General features: G+C 46.4%; 1 protein-coding gene and 1 long non-coding RNA gene across 3 annotated transcripts in view; one reads left to right on the top strand and one right to left on the bottom strand.

The window, feature by feature from the left end:
* LOC115084719 overlaps positions 1-13,621 on the bottom strand; it is a 56,150-nt gene extending 42,529 nt beyond the window's left edge. The window contains exon 1 of the long non-coding RNA XR_003854640.1: positions 13,481-13,621. This is a non-coding gene — a long non-coding RNA (uncharacterized LOC115084719). The remainder of the gene's footprint in view (positions 1-13,480) is intronic.
* Positions 13,622-13,721: 100 nt separating this feature from the next.
* EXOC3 (exocyst complex component 3) overlaps positions 13,722-16,913 on the top strand; it is a 270,816-nt gene continuing 267,624 nt past the window's right edge. Inside the window, exon 1 of one of the 2 annotated variants that reach the window (XR_003854639.1) lies at positions 13,722-14,050. Coding sequence is in view for 1 of the 2 variants with exons in the window: in XM_029589941.1 (XP_029445801.1) it covers positions 13,907-14,050 (144 nt within the window). In the remaining variant the exon portion in view is untranslated. The remainder of the gene's footprint in view (positions 14,051-16,913) is intronic. The other variant, XM_029589941.1, reaches the window with a different exon arrangement.

The following is a 16,913-nucleotide window of genomic DNA, read 5'->3' as shown; positions in this document are numbered from 1 at the left end:
GTTGTCTGGGCCTCCTTACTGACTAAAAAGAGACGGTTACATTGGCGAGCCAGCCAGGAGGTACCGGAGACGCTATTTTAGCTCTCCAGAAGGTCCGGTAGTTTGGTGGCGGAGCAGTCCCCCAGACACACCTGGTGAGTGGCCACCGCTGAGTTCAGCGATCAGGTTTCTGAGGGGATCGTTCCACAGAAATTCTGCCGAGATCTCTGGGTTGATGATCCGGGAAGAAGGCTTTCGTGACAATCGGAAGACCCCTGCAGGCGAGTATCATGGAAACAAGGGAATAAGTGAAGAATAGATAAGGAAAATAACCGGTCTATCCCTGGCGGACCGAGGGGGCCTTGATCACACCCCACGCAGTGTGTTAGTAGGAATTACGTTCCGAAGACCACGCGCATAATAAGGAGAAAATAATAAGTGAAGTATACGATAGTGGGAATAGGTTTCTTGTTGTGTGAAAGAGAGTGAATGGCCTCGCAGTTCTAGGCCGGGCTGACCGCGTCCTAGTCGGGGCGATTGTGATCCTTTTGTGTCTGACGGATACGGACCCCTTACCTATCCGTCTTCCCTTCCCTCCTTTGTCTGTGAATTCTATCCTAATGGGAGGGGGCGGTTCGACTCCATTAAAAGTCATGACAGAACACTATAGCGAAGTGTTCGATAGACATAAATGTACAAAACCCGGAATGATTCAACGATGCACCCATAGGTGGCCCAGTTTGTGTGTAAATTGGCCTCCGGTAGGAACTTTCAATTTCCAAACGGCCACAAGGGTCCAGAATCTAGTTATAAAAGAAGGGAATCCGGGTTGCCCTGAGGATATACCGTATATAACCGCATGGATAGCAGTTATTGAAAATCCTCCGTCGTGGGCAAAGAAGCTAGTAGAGGGAGCCGCCCTCGTAATGGTAACTCAAGTATGTAAGATGGGAGACCGGAAGTCCCCAAACCGGAAGAGAAGGGGAAAGGCGGCCATATTGGAACCTACAGAGCATGCGTCATCTGCGGCGGCCATATTTGTAGTACAAGGGAATTCACGGACTCCAGAAAAAAAAATTAAACCCCTGCCGCCCGCAGCACTGCCCGACGCTGAAAATATCTTGCCGCCACCATATGCCCCTAGTTGTCCCCTGGCATATCCTACGCCACCAAGTCCCCCAGTTCCCTCCAATGCGCAAGCCGATCCAAGGATGGCACCAGCTCATGAAGAGCAACCCGAAGCGGCAACCGCAAAGGTAGAAGGCGGCAGCGAGTCGTCCGTGGCAGACGGAACTCGCAGTAAAACCCAAGCCGCAGCAAGTTTGCAATTACCAATCAGGGAAACATCAACTGTAGTTCCTGTAGCCCCGACTGAAGAAAACGAACATCGCACTACGCAAACAATAAAATTATTTACCTACATACCTTTTACATCCAGCGATCTTTTCAATTGGAAACAGCTTGGGCCGTCATACGCTGAAAAACCAGAACAGATGATAGACTTTTTACGGGGCATTTTTGCAGCCCATAATCCCAACTGGGCTGACATTCGGCATTTAGCCTCCATTCTTTTTACAACTGAAGAACGCCGACAGATACAATTAAACATGGAAGAGGCAGCTCGATTAGGAGCCGGATCAGATGGACGTCCCGAAGACGTAGTGAGAGACTTAGCCCCGACTGCAGATCCCAACTGGGATTTCCAGACTGCGGCAGGGCGGGAGCGCATTACCGCCTATCAGACCGCATTTCTTGAAGCTTTAAAGAAAGGGAAGCAGAAAGTTGTAAACCAAGACGTGGTGCAGAAGAGAGACGAGTCCCCCGGAAACTTTTTGGAGCGACTGATGGATGCGTACCGCCAATACAGCCCATTTGATCCAGAGGACCCCAAACATCAATCCATCATAGTGATTACCTTTTTTTGAACAATTACTTTTCTCGAAATTTGATCTTAACAAAATGGTAATCCTGGGTGACTTTAATTTACATGTAGACACTTCCATCATCTCCTCAGTGGATCTTATTCCTTCAAATTCTTCTTTCATTAGGTTGATACCAAATCATTGAAGCTCCCACACACAAATCCAGACACACCCTCGATCTTGTATTTGTTAATGAATCCGCACGATCCTTTTCCACTCAATCATCTCACGGGTACCTTGTTCAGATCATTTTCTCATTAAATTTCATTACTCCCCTCCTTTCAATAAGTCTGAAGTTACACAAGCCCCTACAACCTGTCAGCATTGTCTTGCTATTGACAAGTTTACTGCCTCAATTTCTCCTCTTCTTTATTCTTTATCTTTTCAGGATACTGAAGATGCCATACAGCAATACAATACTATCTTACATACAGTCTTAAGAACATAAGAACATGCCATACTGGGCCAGACCAAGGGTCCATCAAGCCCAACATCCTGTTTGCAACAGTGGCCAATCCAGGCGTAAGAACCTAGCAAGTACCCAAAAACTAAGTCTATTCCATGTTACTGTTGCTAGTAATGGCAGTGGCTATTTTCTAAGTCAACTTAATAGCCGGTAATGGACTTCTCCTCCAAGAACTTATCCAATCCTTTTTTAAACACAGCTACACTAACTGCACTAACCACATCCTCTGGCAACAAATTCCAGAGTTTAATTGTGCATTGAGTGAAAAAGAACTCTCTCAGATTAGTTTTAAATGTGCCACATGCTACTTCATGGAGTGCCCCCTAGTCTATTATCCGAAAGAGTAAACAACCGATTCACATTTACCCATTCTCTCATGATTTTAAACACCTCTATCATATACCCCCTCAGCCGTCTCTTCTCCAAGTCCTAACCTCTTTAGTCTTTCCACATAGGGGAGCTGTTCCATTCCGTTTATCATTTTGGCCGCCCTTCTCTATACCTACTTCATCGCAACTATATCTTTTTTGAGATGCAGCGACCAGAATTGTACACAGTATTCAAGGTGCGGTCTCACCATGGAGCGATACAGAGGCATTATGACATTTTCCGTTTTATTCACCATTCCCTTTCTAATAATTCCCAACATTCTGTTTTCTTTTCTGACTGCCGCAGCACACTGAACCGATTATTTCAATGTGTTATCCACCATGACACCTAAATCTCTTTCTTGGGTGATAGCTCCTAATATGGAACCTAACATTGTTTAACTATAGCATGGGTTATTTTTCCCTATATGCATCACCTTGCACTTATCCACATTAAATTTCATCTGCCATTTGGATGCCCAATTTTCCAGTCTCACAAGGTCTTCCTGCAATTTATCACAATCTGCTTGTGATGTAACTACTCAACAATTTTGTATCATCTGTCTTAGCTTCAGTTGCTCCTTTTCATTGTCACCAATACCAAACCCAGGTCCTTCCCCCCCCTGGTTGAAATCTCATTCTGTTCTTATTGCTCGCCATTCACTCAGGAAAGCCAAACGCTTGAGGAAAAAAAAACCTACTTCAGAACATGCTAAATCTTTTTGCTCTCTGCTAGCTACCTTTCATTCACTTGTTAATACCACTATGAAAGATCACTTCTCAAAAAAGATTGATCAGATTGGCTATAATCCCAAAGTCTTGTTCTTCATAGCCAAAAAAACTCACCAACTCACCTTCCTCACAGTCTGCTAATTCTCTTTCTCTTACTGCTGACTCCTTTTTAATAGCATTTAATCTCAAACTACATAAACTCTGTGCCTTTTGGTATATCAACCATATTTTTGGGAAAACCTTGAGCACTTGCCTTCCTCCGAAGTAGAATCGCTTATTTCTAAAACTAATAATACCATATGTCCTGTCTTGGGTTGTCCTGCTTTTCTTTTTAAAGCCTCCTGGAACATTCTCGCCCCTGTTCTATCCAAATTAATAAATCTCTCATTAACTGAAGGTATGGTCCTGGAGTACCTTAAACAAGTTTTACTTCGCCCATTACTCAAAAAACAAAATATTGATCCTATCGAACCAGCCAACTACAGACCTATCTCTAATCTGCCTTTTCTCTCAAAAATCATAGAATCTGCTGTATTCTCTCAACTTACCGAACATCTTGATAAAAACCAGCTAGATGGGGGAAAAGCATGTGTATGTGTATAGGAAAATTGGTTCTTACCTGCTAATTTTCGTTCCTGTAATACCACAGATCAGTCCAGACCAGTGGGGTTATATACTCCTACCAGCAGATGGAGGCAGAGAACAAACTTCGAGGCCCTGCTATGTAAAACTCTAGTGCCATCTGCAGCTCCTCAGTATTGGTCGATGCCCAAGCAACAAACCATTGAAAATAGCTTTTAAACATCTATTTACCCTGAAAGGCGAACATCCAGAAAAAAGGAAAAACAGGAGGGTTGGATTCCCCTAAGATTGGAAACCCTATCCAGACTCCGTTAATATTGGTAAAAGGAGCACTTCCTTCAGAATTCTTCAACACAGTAGCTCCCCTAAAGGATAGCCAGTCTTTCGACAGACGACTGGGTGGGCCTCTGGACTGATCTGTGGTATTACAGGAACGAAAATTAACAGGTAAGAACCAATTTTCCTTTCCTGGACATACCCAGATCAGTCCAGACCAGTGGGATGTACCAAAGCCACACTACACTGGGGAGGATCCCGAAAGACCCGCTCAAAGCACTTGTTACCCAAAATTGGAGTCCTCTGGCGCCTTAACATCCAAGTGGTAATGCTTGGAAAAGGTATGCAGAGAGGACCAAACTGTGGCCCTACATATCTCCTGTGGCGAAACCAGCTGGCATTCTGCCCAACAGGCCGCTTGTGCCCGTGTCGAATGTGCTGTCAAACTGACAGGAATGGCGCGGCCGTTGCAAATATATGCTGAAGCAATAGTCTCCTTCAGCCACCTAGACAAAGTGGCCTTGGATGCCTTGTCCCCACGCCTAGGACCACCAAACAGAACAAATAAATGATCCGATTTCCGGAAGGAACTGGTAATCTTCAAATAGCGCAATAAAATCCTACGCACATCCAACAAATGCAGGTCTCTATCTTTTGCTGAATCGTGGGACCAGTCTGGAAAGTCAGGGAGCACTACCGACTGATTAATATGAAAGGTGGACACCACCTTAAGCAGAAAGGACGGCACCGTGCGTAAGGACACTCTGTCCGCTGAAATCCGCAAAAACGGATCCCAGCAGGACAGGGCCTGTAATTCCGAAACGCGTCGCGCTGAGCAAATAGCCACTAAGAAGACAGTCTTCAGGGTCAGGTCCTTGAGAGAAGCCTGACCCACTGGCTCAAAGGGCAGTACACACAACGCCTGTAGGACAAGGTTCAAATTCCACTCTGGGCATAGTTTCCGAACAGGCGGCTTCAAATGCTTGACTCCTTTGAGGAAGCGAACCACGTCAGGGTGGCAGGCCAGGGATTTGCCATCTATTCGTCCCCTAAAACATCCTAGGGCGGAAACCTGAACTCATAGGGAATTATACACTAGGCCCCTGGAGAGCCCCCACTGTAGGGGCCACCATGCCAGAATATGAGGGACGGGTGCCAACTCTGGCCCAATCCCCTGTTGTGCACACCAGGACTCAAACACTGACCACACTCACACATACGCCCTGGAAGTGGACGGGCGCCTGGCCTGTAGCAGCGTGGCAATCACCGGCTCTGAATACCCCTGCAGTCACAGACGCCGCCTCTGAAAAGCCAAGTTGCAAGAGAGAGGCGATCTTCCCGATCCGAGAAGATATGGCTCTGGCGCACAGGTTCGATAAACGCGCCAGCCTTAATGGTTCGTCTGTAGCTAGCAATACTAGATCTGCAAATCAAGGGCAACATGGCCATTCCGGAGCCACCAGCACTACCTGACCTCTGACCTGTTCCACTCGTCTGAGGATTCACCCAATGAGAGACCAAGGAGGAAAGGCGTACAACAGAATCCCTGTTGGCCGGGGGCAGATCCAAGATGGTGCCGACCTGAGAGGACGTAGAGTTGGAGCTCCTGAAATTGAGTTTTTGAAATTTTACCTCTTTCCCTCGGGAATTGGACATTATGCCGCATACGAAGAGAAAAGGCAAGATTAGGGCGACTTCCTCGGGTGCCCCTAATCTGCCTATGCTTCAAACGTCAATTTTGGAGTTTTACTCCCTGGCGGGGAATCCAGAGAGACCCGCGCTAGTGACGTCCGGTGAGCAGACGCCATCACAAGTGGGCGAAACAACATTGAGCCCTGGAGCTCCACTGACCCCCCTCCCCCCCTACATGGACACAAGCTGCAAGCACAGAACCTCTCCAGCAACGGAAGACGTCGATTGGGGTGAGTACACCCGAGGTGTGCTTACCAGAGGAGATCTTGATATCGGCCATGGAGGGTGGATTAACAGCTTCCACCCCAGTGGGGGGAGGGGTACCCCCCCGAAAGCCTTGGAGCTGTAGGAGGAGAAGAAATGGTCCTGGAAACTTCCGCAGAAGTGACTAGAGGTACAGAGGATGTAAAAATTGTAATACAAACTATCCCTCTTCCGGTATTAAAGCTGTTAGAAAAAACAAAAAGTATAATACTGGAATCACTCTGGTTTGCCATTTCAACTCTCCAGAACTCCCTAATGACTATCTCAGAAAGCTTAAAAATAACTCACGATTCCTCTGATAATCTAAAAACGGCTATGGCCGGACAAGCGAAGAAAACAACTCAGATGGAAGAGAAAGTAAATAAAATTGAGATAATTCAAAATACAATTATTAAAGGCAAAGTAGTCACAAATAGAAGATTAGAGATAATAGAGAATGAGTTGAGGAATGTTAACATCAAGATATTAAACTTTCCAAAGTGCAAATTGATTTCCCCAAAGGAACAATTTAAAAATTACCTGAAGGTGTACTGAAGATCCCGTTTGAGGAACAACCAAGTATAAATAAAGCTTATTTTGTGACTGGCCTAAAGGAAGTTTCTGGAAATCAGGTGGAAATGGGAGAAAATATATTAAATATTACAGAATTTCTAGAAACCACACAGCAACAACAAATAGAAGGAAGAAGTACTTTATTGGTCAGATTTTCTGTGCCTCAGGACAGAGATAATATAATGAAGAAGTTTCTACAAAATCGGTCAGCTCTATATTTAAATCAAAAAATATGGATATATCCAGACGTTTCCAAGGAAACCCAGAGGAAAAGAAAAAAATTCTTGACAATGCTTCCACAAGTTAGAATGCATGGAGCCCAGATTATACTGAGATTTCCATGCAAATGTGTAATGAGACTGGCCAGGAATAGATATGTCTTCTATGACCCAGAACAGCTGGGTCATTCAGACACATCAATGGACTTTAGATCCAGGATAGGAAATATTCAGCGATTTAATGTGTTAAACTGCCTTACTCTCAGATATTTAGTACCATTGTTTTGAAATATTGCTCTAAGTTATGAATAGATCTACCTCCACTAGTGTATAAGTGCAGAGGGCAGATAGTAGTATTATATTTCTTTTACTAAATTTCCTGGAAATAATATTCCTTAATTCAATTTCCGTGTTGTTTAAAGAAATATAGAAGTAGTAATGATTTGTGTTAGGAATAATGTTGTCCGTATTACTAAGACATGTAAATGTTTGACTTATTGAAAATTTCTAAAATTAAAAATGAAAAAAAAAAAAAAAAAAAAAAAGTATCCCTGTTGGCCATTTGGACACCAGGGCGTCGAGGCCTATCGACTGAAAAAATGCGTCATCTTCGCGTTTAGGCGGGACATCATGAGGTCCAACTGGGAAGTCCCCCATCTGGCACAAATGAGGTTCCACGCCTCTCTGGACAGCTCCCACTCCCCTGGATCCAGCTGTTGCCTGCTGAGGAAGTCCACCTGGATGTTGTCCATGCTTGCCACGTGTGAGGCAGAAATGCCCTCCAGATGGCGCTCGGCCCAGGCGATGAGGAGATGAGCTTCTTGGGCTACGGCAGGGCTCTTTGTACTGCCCTGGCTGTTGAGGTACGCCACTGTGGTGGCGTTGTCTGAAAATACTCAAACCATCCAACCCTGCACCAGATATGCTTCCAAAGCCCTGCGTACAGCCCTGGTTTTTAGGCGGTTGATGGACCAAGCTTGTTCTTTTTTTTAATTCTTTATTTATCCATTTTAAACATAATTATAGACAGTAATCATACTTGTCAATGATATGGCAATATTAGAAATGAACCATCTTTTATAAGGCAATCCTTAGTAAAAAGGAAGAAAAAAAAAAAAAGCAATATAATCTAATATTTATGCCAAATTATAAAGAATCTAATGATCCTAGATATTTCTAGCTGGAGCAATATAAAGGAAACATTTTCATAGTAAAATAGATGTATATTAAATGCTACATTCTAATTACCCAAGACCAATCAGGGCTCAATTATCTTGACAACTTCGAATCCAGGAATTTTCTAAGTTCTGTAGGTTCCAGAAACACATACCTATTATTCAAATGTTTAACAACACATTTACATGGAAAGTAAACTACCATATGGGCCCCCAGCTGTTTTACATCTGGGCCCATCTGCAGAAAACCTTTCCTTCTTAACTGGGTATTCCTAGTGATGTCTGGATACATCCACATTCTCTCAGTAAGGTAAAGCTTTTCTTGATTTCTCAAGAAAAGCTTTAAAATATGATCTCTATCCTCAGGTTTCTGGAATCTCACACATAAGGTTCCTCTAGACTCTACTTGCTCTCCCATCGACTCTTCTAGGAAATTAGTAAGATTTCCTAGCTGTAAAGATTGATTAGAATCATTGACATTCCCCCTTTTTGTTTCAATATAGAAGATTTTTTCTATTAAAGGTATATTTTGAGAAAGAATTAATCAATTTTCTCCTAAAAATCTTCTAAATTGTTCCAAGTGAGATATTAATCTAACAAAGGGAAAATTTAAAATTCTAATGTTATTATATCTCATGCTGTTCTCTATTATTTCAATTCTTCTCATATTTGCTGTTTCTCCTTTTATTAACCCTGTTTGAACTTCTTGCATTTGATTCAAGTGCTTTTCTAGATTCTCAAATTTCTCTGAATGTTGTTTAACCTTACTGTCCATTGTACTATCTTGGACTTGCATTTCAGACATTTTTATCTCTAAATTTTTCATAGAAACTTTCAAATCCATCAATAAACCCCATATATTTTCTAAGGTAGTTTTATGAGTCTCATTCACTTCAGAACTCTCTTTCTTAGGATTCTTCTTCCCTGATTTCGGGTAGTCTTCACTCCTCGATACAGAGGATGCTACCCCCCCTTCAGCGCCCTTAGGTGTTGATGTTGAGGGATCCGAGGGCTGATAATTCTCTCCGTTGTTTTCCTCCTCCACTTCCAATGGGTGGGCCCCCATACTTCCTCTATCTCCAAATCTTTCCCATTTCCCGCCCCAATGTTAGGCATCAAATCTGCACTTTCAGAGGTTCAAATCTGCACTTTCAGATTTGAACCTCTGAAAATGAGTCAAATGTGGGATTGGGCGCATCTGGAGTCAAGGGTGCACCGGGGCTCAATGAGATCTGATGCTGTTCCTGGGATAACATAACCTGCTCCTGGTTTGCATCCAATTCGGAACCTCCTCCCGGTGTATTGGCATTTAAAGTCTTGAGAAAGTTATCGATTAATAATTGAGAGGGGCAGGACTAAGAACAGTGGGGGTCTCTGGACGTAGTCTGCCCTTTCTCTTAGTATGCTTCATTATTTAGAGGAAATGGTTTTTAAATTTCTCAGCGCATCTAATTTTTCAGTTCTAGGATCATCGATGAAGAGAAAGAGAGGTAATAAGTTAAGCACTTGGTAAAACTTACTATTTCAGCGGATAAGATATTGTTCCCATTTAACTTCTGTGGAATCCAAACAAAGCCTGCGCGCCGCAGGGAGGGTTGGTTTTAACACTGCCAACCCCTCCCCTCAGTGACGTCAGTGGCCGGTCTCAGCTGCAGCTCCAACGAGCAGTCCTCCTTCAGGGAAACAGCAGCAATTCAAACAGGGGAAAACAGTCCAAATAAGCGGGGCCAGGAAACTCCTTACCCCACCAAGGTAATTCTCCTCTCCTTCTCTCTGGACCAAGCTTGTTCTGATTCCAGCCACATGCCCTGTGCTGCTCTGCCCAAGCACATTGCCCCCCAGCCTCAGAGGCTGGTGCCCGTGGACACTACTACCCAGTCTGGGGTTTCGAGGGGCATTCCTCTCTGGAGAGTGGAATCCACAAGCCACCATGCCAGGCTGGATCTGGACTGTGAGGTGAGGGGCAGTTGAACCTGATACTGCTCTGACACTGGGCTCCATCGGATCAAGAGGGCTTGCTGCAACGGCCTCAAGTGAGCAAACGCCCATGGGACGAGATCTATTGTTGAGGCCATAGATCCCAGTACCTGAAGATAGTCCCAGGCCGTAGGAGTCTGTGTTGTCCTCAAGAAAACCATCTGCTGTTGCAATTTGCATATCCGTTCTTCTGTCAGAAACACACGGCCCAGACGAGTGTTGAAGCGAGCCCCTAGGTATTCCAAGACCTGGAAAGGAAGCAGGTGACTCTTCGCAAGGCTGATCACCCACCCCAAAGACTGCAGCATGTGGGTCACATGACGAAATGTCTGCTGACAGTCCTCCTCCGACTTTGCCTGGAGGAGCCAGTCATTGAGGTACGGGTGCACCAATTCTCCTTCCTGCCGAAGGGCTGCCGCAACTACCACCATAACCTTGGTGAAGGTGCGGGGTGCCAATGCCAGTCCGAAGGGGAGCACACGAAACTGGAAATGCTGTCCCAGGATCGAGAACCGCAGGAACCGCTGATGATCGCTCCGGATCGGGATATGGAGGTAGACCTCTGTGAGGTCCAAGGAGGCGAGAAACTCTCCCTTGTGTACTGCCGCAATCACTGTGCGCAGGGTCTCCATTCAAAAATGAGGGACTTTCAGACTACAGTTCACCTGTTGGAGGTCCAGAATGGGCTGAAATGTCCCCTCTTTTTTTGGCACCACAAAGTACACGAAGTACCGTCCGGCCCCTCGTTCCGCCTCTGGAACTGGAACCATGGCCTGCAGGCTTATCAGACTTATCAGAATAGTGTGACACCAGGAAGGCGTCTCTGGGCGGGTGAGAAAATTCTAAGGCATAACCTACGCGGATCACCTGGTCAGTTGTAATTCTTGCCCACTCCTCGTAGAATTGGGACAGCCTTTCCCCTACTGCCGTCTCCGGTGAGTGGGTGCTCCTGATATCATTGGGAGATTTTGTGGGCTGCAGTTCCCTGGCCGGAACCTCCTCTCGCAGCCCGGTTGGGTCCCCGAAAGGACTGCTGACATCCCGAGGAAGGCCTGGATCAAGAAGAAGCGGAGGAACCCCCTCTTCCTGACTTAGATCTTCTGGAATCTCTGACCCGGGTCCTTGGGGCAAAGGCTTTCCGAAAAGGCTTTCTATCCTCCGGGAGCTTATTCCCTCTGGATTCTCCCAGTGACTTTATCAGCTGGTCCAAGTCCTTGCCAAACAGGAGCTTCCCCCTGAAGGGAAGGTTACATAAACGTGCTTTAGAAGAAGAGTCAGCCAACCAATTCTGGAACCACAGCAAGCATCGGACCGCTACTGAAGAGGCTATGGAATGCACCGAAGTCCTTACGAGGTCATATAGGGCATCTGCCGTGTAAGCCACTCCTGCCTCCAGGCATGCCGCCTGCACCTGGGACATGGTCCCCGAGGCGGACGGATCCTGTGGTTGCTGAATCCAACACAGACAGGTGCGCTGCATCATACTGGCACATACAGCTGCTCTGAGGCTCAAAGCCGAGACTTCAAAAAGGTGTTTCATGCGGACTTCCAATTTTCGATCCTGAGCATCCTTCAGGGCCGCTGAACTTACCACAGGAATGGTAGTTTGCTTAATAATGGCAGAGACCGCCGCATCTACCTTGGGGGTCTGAAAGGACTGCAAATGCTCCTCTGACAGCGGGTACAGCTTGGCCATGGCCCATCCAACCTTGAGGCTGGCAACCGGGGCATCATATTCCCTGCTGATAAGCTTCTGTATTTTCTTTGGAACTGGGAAAGCCGAGGGGCGTCCTTGCAGCCCATCCAGGACTGGGTTGATCCCTTCGCTGTCCGAATCCTCCTGTGACAGTTTGAGCCCTAATTATCTCCAGCACCTGGGGAATAAGGGGATGCAATTCCTCCTGCTTAAATAGCCGAACCACCTGAGGGTCATCACCCCCCCCCCCCCCCCCCCCCGGGGCATCCAGCAACAAAGGGTTGTCCCCGCCGGCTTCTGGGTCTGGATCAGCGTCAGAGTCACCCTGGGGCATGACTGCCCGAGGGCCTAGAGAAGGCAGGACATGAGTCTTTAGATGCTTGGCAGAGCCACTAGCGCTGTTCTGAGACCTCCTCTTTGCAGCCTTCCTAGCCAGGAAGGCCTCATGTATTAGTAGCACAAACTCCAGGGAAAAACCACCGGATCCCATATCCTCGCTACTGGAATCCGAAGCTGTATCCTTCGGGTCTCCCTGGCCCGGTTCCACCACTGCTGGGGAACGCGGGGAGGCGCTTCCGTACCTTCTTCCCTTGGGTAACCTTTGACCCCAGGGGTATAGCAGTTGAACCTGCTCTTCCCCCAGGTACATTTCTAGGCTTCTGACACTTGGCAGAAGAGCCCCCCCCTCCCCCGCAGCACATGAGGCACAGAGAGCGTGAGCATCCAACTCTAAAACCAGGCCACAGGCCCTACAAACCTTCACCAGGGCACTTTCAGACATGGCAGTCTTTCCCCCAGCTCCACTGGGTTAGCAGAAGGAAGAAATCTGACGGGCTGAGTCTAGCACAAAAAAACAAAATGGCTCCCAGCCTAGCCCAGGCCCAGCCAATTAAACTGCCCAGGCCCTCAGAATGCCTGCCCTGAGGCCAAAAGATGCCCAGTTGCTACTTCCCCACCGGAGGAGGCTCCGGGAATTAGGATGCTCCTCCTCCCCCAGCAGAGCACTGCCTAAAACGGCAAGCCTCAGAGAAAAAAAAACTGAAGGCAAGACTTTTTTTTTTTTTTAAACTCAGGAAGAACAAAAAAAAATCCCCACAGGGGTACTTTCCTTTAGGAGGCACTGGAAGAGGGCTTCAGGGAGTGGAGGGAACCAGTCCCCTGGCTATTCAACTCCTCAGAATCCAAGGGCTCTACAGTCGGAGGTATCCAACCCCACCCCCCGATATTCACCCTGCTTGACCCAAGGGATGGCCCGCGATCGGAACCACACACCTGAGGAAGCCCTACAAAAACTCAGTCCAGAGTTGCAGGATGCATGACACAGAGAAATACTTAGGAGCAGCACATAGCACTAGAGTTATATAGCCGGCCTCAAAGTTTGTTCTCTGCTTCTGCTGGTAGGAGTATATAACCCCACTGGTCTGGAACTATCTATATATATATATATATATATATACAGATACACATACACACTCACAAAATCTCTTATATTCATGCTTTTCTTTGGAACAATTAAAATTACAGGTCCAATGGTCCATGTATACACTATGATCATAATACGAAGCTATCTGGCATACTTACAGAAAGCAATTTATAATTTGCATAGGAATTAATACAGTAATGCTCGTAAAGAGAATTATTCGGCAAGCTTTGAACGAAGAAAGCCGCTCTATCACAGCATACCCTTCACTCCCCATAACACTATGACAAGGGCAGGGCTAGTAATGCCAGAATTAACTGCGCAAGCACGGAAACCTACTACCTGCCGTTCATGTGACCACGCTGCTCCGCGCGTCCTTAATGACGTAAAGTGGGCGGAGTCTGATAGTAGAGCCGGATGTGAAGCTCCCAGCTACCGGTGGGGTTATTGGGGAGCTGCGACTAACAGTGGCGATTGTGTTCGGTGTTTGGGAGGGTGGCGGGAAGAAGACTAATTTGCTACCTTTCTGAAGGAACTGTGAGATTCGCGCGTCTCTCTGTTTTGTCCAGCTCTCGGTGGCGGGTGGTATGCAGGAGACAGAGCGTGAAGCGCTGGGCACAGCGGTGCAGCGAGTGGCGGGGATGCTGCAGCGGCCGGACCAGCTGGACAAGGTGGAACAGTATCGGCGGCGCGAGGCCCGTAAGAAAGCGTCCGTGGAGGCCCGGCTGAAGGTAATAGCTCCAGAGAAATAGGTTCACGCGCGCATCACCCCCTTCCCCTGACATCCCGCTGGACCTGACGTTTAGGGAGCGCCGGCACAGTGCTCAGTTTGTTTGCGGGCTCCAGGGTCCCCGCGCCTTTTTCCTCTCCGTACGTGCTTAGTTGCTGGGGACGTCATAGAAACACGTCCGCGCAGGGCCCAGAGCCCGTAAGCTGAGTACAGCCCACAGTGTACTCTCGGTTGTGTGCACATTTTTTAATGTGCAAGCTACTACCAATGCAGCAAGGAGTTTTGCTCAGACCATGGTGCGTTTGTTTGCGCCTTCGCATGGAAGTTCCATGCTAACAGACTGATGCAATAAACTGGGCACAGAAAATGTGTGCTGGTGTTAAGTGCTAGATTTTTTTTTACACTCCCGATGGAATAAACTAATGAAATGCAAATGCATCGGGATTTTAAAAAAGTGGGTTGAGAGTACAAAAATATATTGGACCTGTTCCAACGCACATTTTAACTTGGAAGGGGGGAGGCATACCTTGGACTGCAAGTGTGCTCTCGCTTACTATAAGCAGAGAATGCATTCTCCAACACGGGTATCACAATTTTGTCTCCTTCCACCCTGAGAAGATGGGATCTCCAGTGACAAAAAGGACCATCTCCAGTTGGATAACACAGTGTATTCAATTCTGTTATGATAAACATCATTTATTTCTTCCTTCAGCGCCAACAGCTCATCAGGTATGAGCAGTAGCGACATCATTAGCTCACCTGGAAAACGTGCAACTGAGTGCCATTTGCAAAGCAAGCCACCTGGTCTTCTCTCCACACATTTACATCACCCTACTGCCTGGATCAACAATCAATCATGCGAAGCTGGGCAGGGCAGTTCTGCATTCCATATCAGAGTGATTCCTTATTCGACTATCCATGATGTATATACTAGATCACGCAAATCACTATTCCAGATACCTACAGGTGTGATCAGGAGCTTTGGACTCCCTTGACAGCATGGCTAATTCAGCCCTGCTATCGACGGAAAAAGCAAGTTTGCTCACCGTAAACGGTGTTTCCGTAGATAGCAGGATGAATTAGCAATGCTGACCCACCCGCCTCCCTGGATAGTTGACAAATTCTACTGCCGTACCTCTACTGCTTAATCAAAGGCTGAGCAGACATTGACATCAGCCTAAGGATGGCTTTAGGTATTATTTCCCAATCTAAAGGCCAATACAGTAACTTGTGTATTAAAAACTGGGTGCTTTAATAAAGTCCACAGTTCAACGTGCAGAACTCCTGATGCAGTAAGCTAATGCTGTGCTAAAGTATCATGAATTATTTAAAAAAAAAAGGCATAAACTGGAAATGTGTATTCATCTCATACCAAACACATATTCAGGCCAATGCAATTTTGGCGCGCGCCAAATGGATGCTCATGATTGAGCTCCTGCTCTCTTAGGGGCTGATGCAATAAAATTTGCGGAAAGTGGATGCTGGCTTTTCACCGCCCGCTTTCTTAGTGCATGCATGGCGCCCGCAAGGGGGTGCCATGCAATAAACAAATTAGGGGGTTGCGCTAGCGAGGAGGCATTAAGGTCGCAACCCAGTGGTTATCGGCGCGGTTACCGGAGGTCTGCTGGTTATGAACACCGGTGCCGATAAACCCATATTCGGTTTTCATAACTGCAGCCGGCCGGTTATGAAAACCAACGCCGAGCATATCGGCGTCGGTCTTCAAAGTGGCCAGCAGATTTTTTTTCTTTTTTTTTTACTTTATAAAAAGTACGGAAAAGCAGTTTTTTTCTGCTTTTCTGTACTTTTTTTCAGTGCGCTCAGCTATTAACGCCTGCTCCAGGCAGGCGTTAATATCTGAGCAATAAATGTGCGTCTGAGACGCACATTTATTTTTTTGCATTTGCATGTGATGAGCGCTAACTCATTCACTCCGTGTCGGACGCGCGTTAAATAGGCGCTAATCCCCCTGAGCGTACTGTATTGCATCGGCTCCTTAACGAACACCAATATTGCATTGGCCTGAATGTGTGTTTGGTTTAAGTTGAATGCACATTTTCCAGTCTGTGCCTGATTTTACATTAAAATTAGATGCCGAGGTAAAAAGGAGGCGCTGGGGGAAATTGTGTGCTCTAGTACTTCCTCGGTATTGGGCACCCAGGAAAGGTGGCTGGCTGTCAGCGGGTTAGGAAACAGGCACTCTATACAAGTGTCTGTTTTCTCCCACTACTGGCACAATATATTGGGCGCCTAGAAATTTATTTTTTTTTTAAGAAACATTTTTTAAAAAAATTACACTTTCTGTGATCCCTACTACTTAGTATTGTGACAATATTATCGGTAGTTGGAGGGATCATAGAAAGCAAGAATTTTGGATTTTTACAATGCGCTCTTGTGTGTGGTAGACCTTTACGCCAGCCCTGGGCTGGCGCAAAATTTGACGCATTGCAAGGGCACATTGACTGCGCAGGAAATTTGCATCGTGGGGATTAGCTAATAGCCTCATCCACATGTACTTTACATGTGATGAGTGCTATTAGCTACACGCTCAATTGGATGCACATTTTTGCATCGGGGGTTATGTTTGCGCATCCAATCGTGAGTTGAACCGTGCGCTGGCCGCAGTGCATAGTATTGCATCGGCCTGATTGTAAAGAAGTATGGCACCAAGGAACCAACTTTAGCTACAGGGAGAGCACATGCAGACTCTGGAAACTGAAAACATCAAAGCACTCTGTCAAGTTCTCCTCCCTGATCTGCCCCGATCTTGCCTGGCTTTATTAGGTTTTTGGTTTGTTTTTTTTTTTTAATAATTGTTTTTTTTCCCTCCTATATATTTCATTTGGAATCCCTCTGCCCTCCTT

This window comes from Rhinatrema bivittatum, chromosome 2, assembly GCF_901001135.1.
Source record: "Rhinatrema bivittatum chromosome 2, aRhiBiv1.1, whole genome shotgun sequence".
NCBI lineage: Eukaryota > Metazoa > Chordata > Amphibia > Gymnophiona > Rhinatrematidae > Rhinatrema > Rhinatrema bivittatum.
The sequence above is the reverse complement of the archived record's forward strand: the minus strand, read 5'-3'. Positions and strand labels throughout refer to the sequence as shown.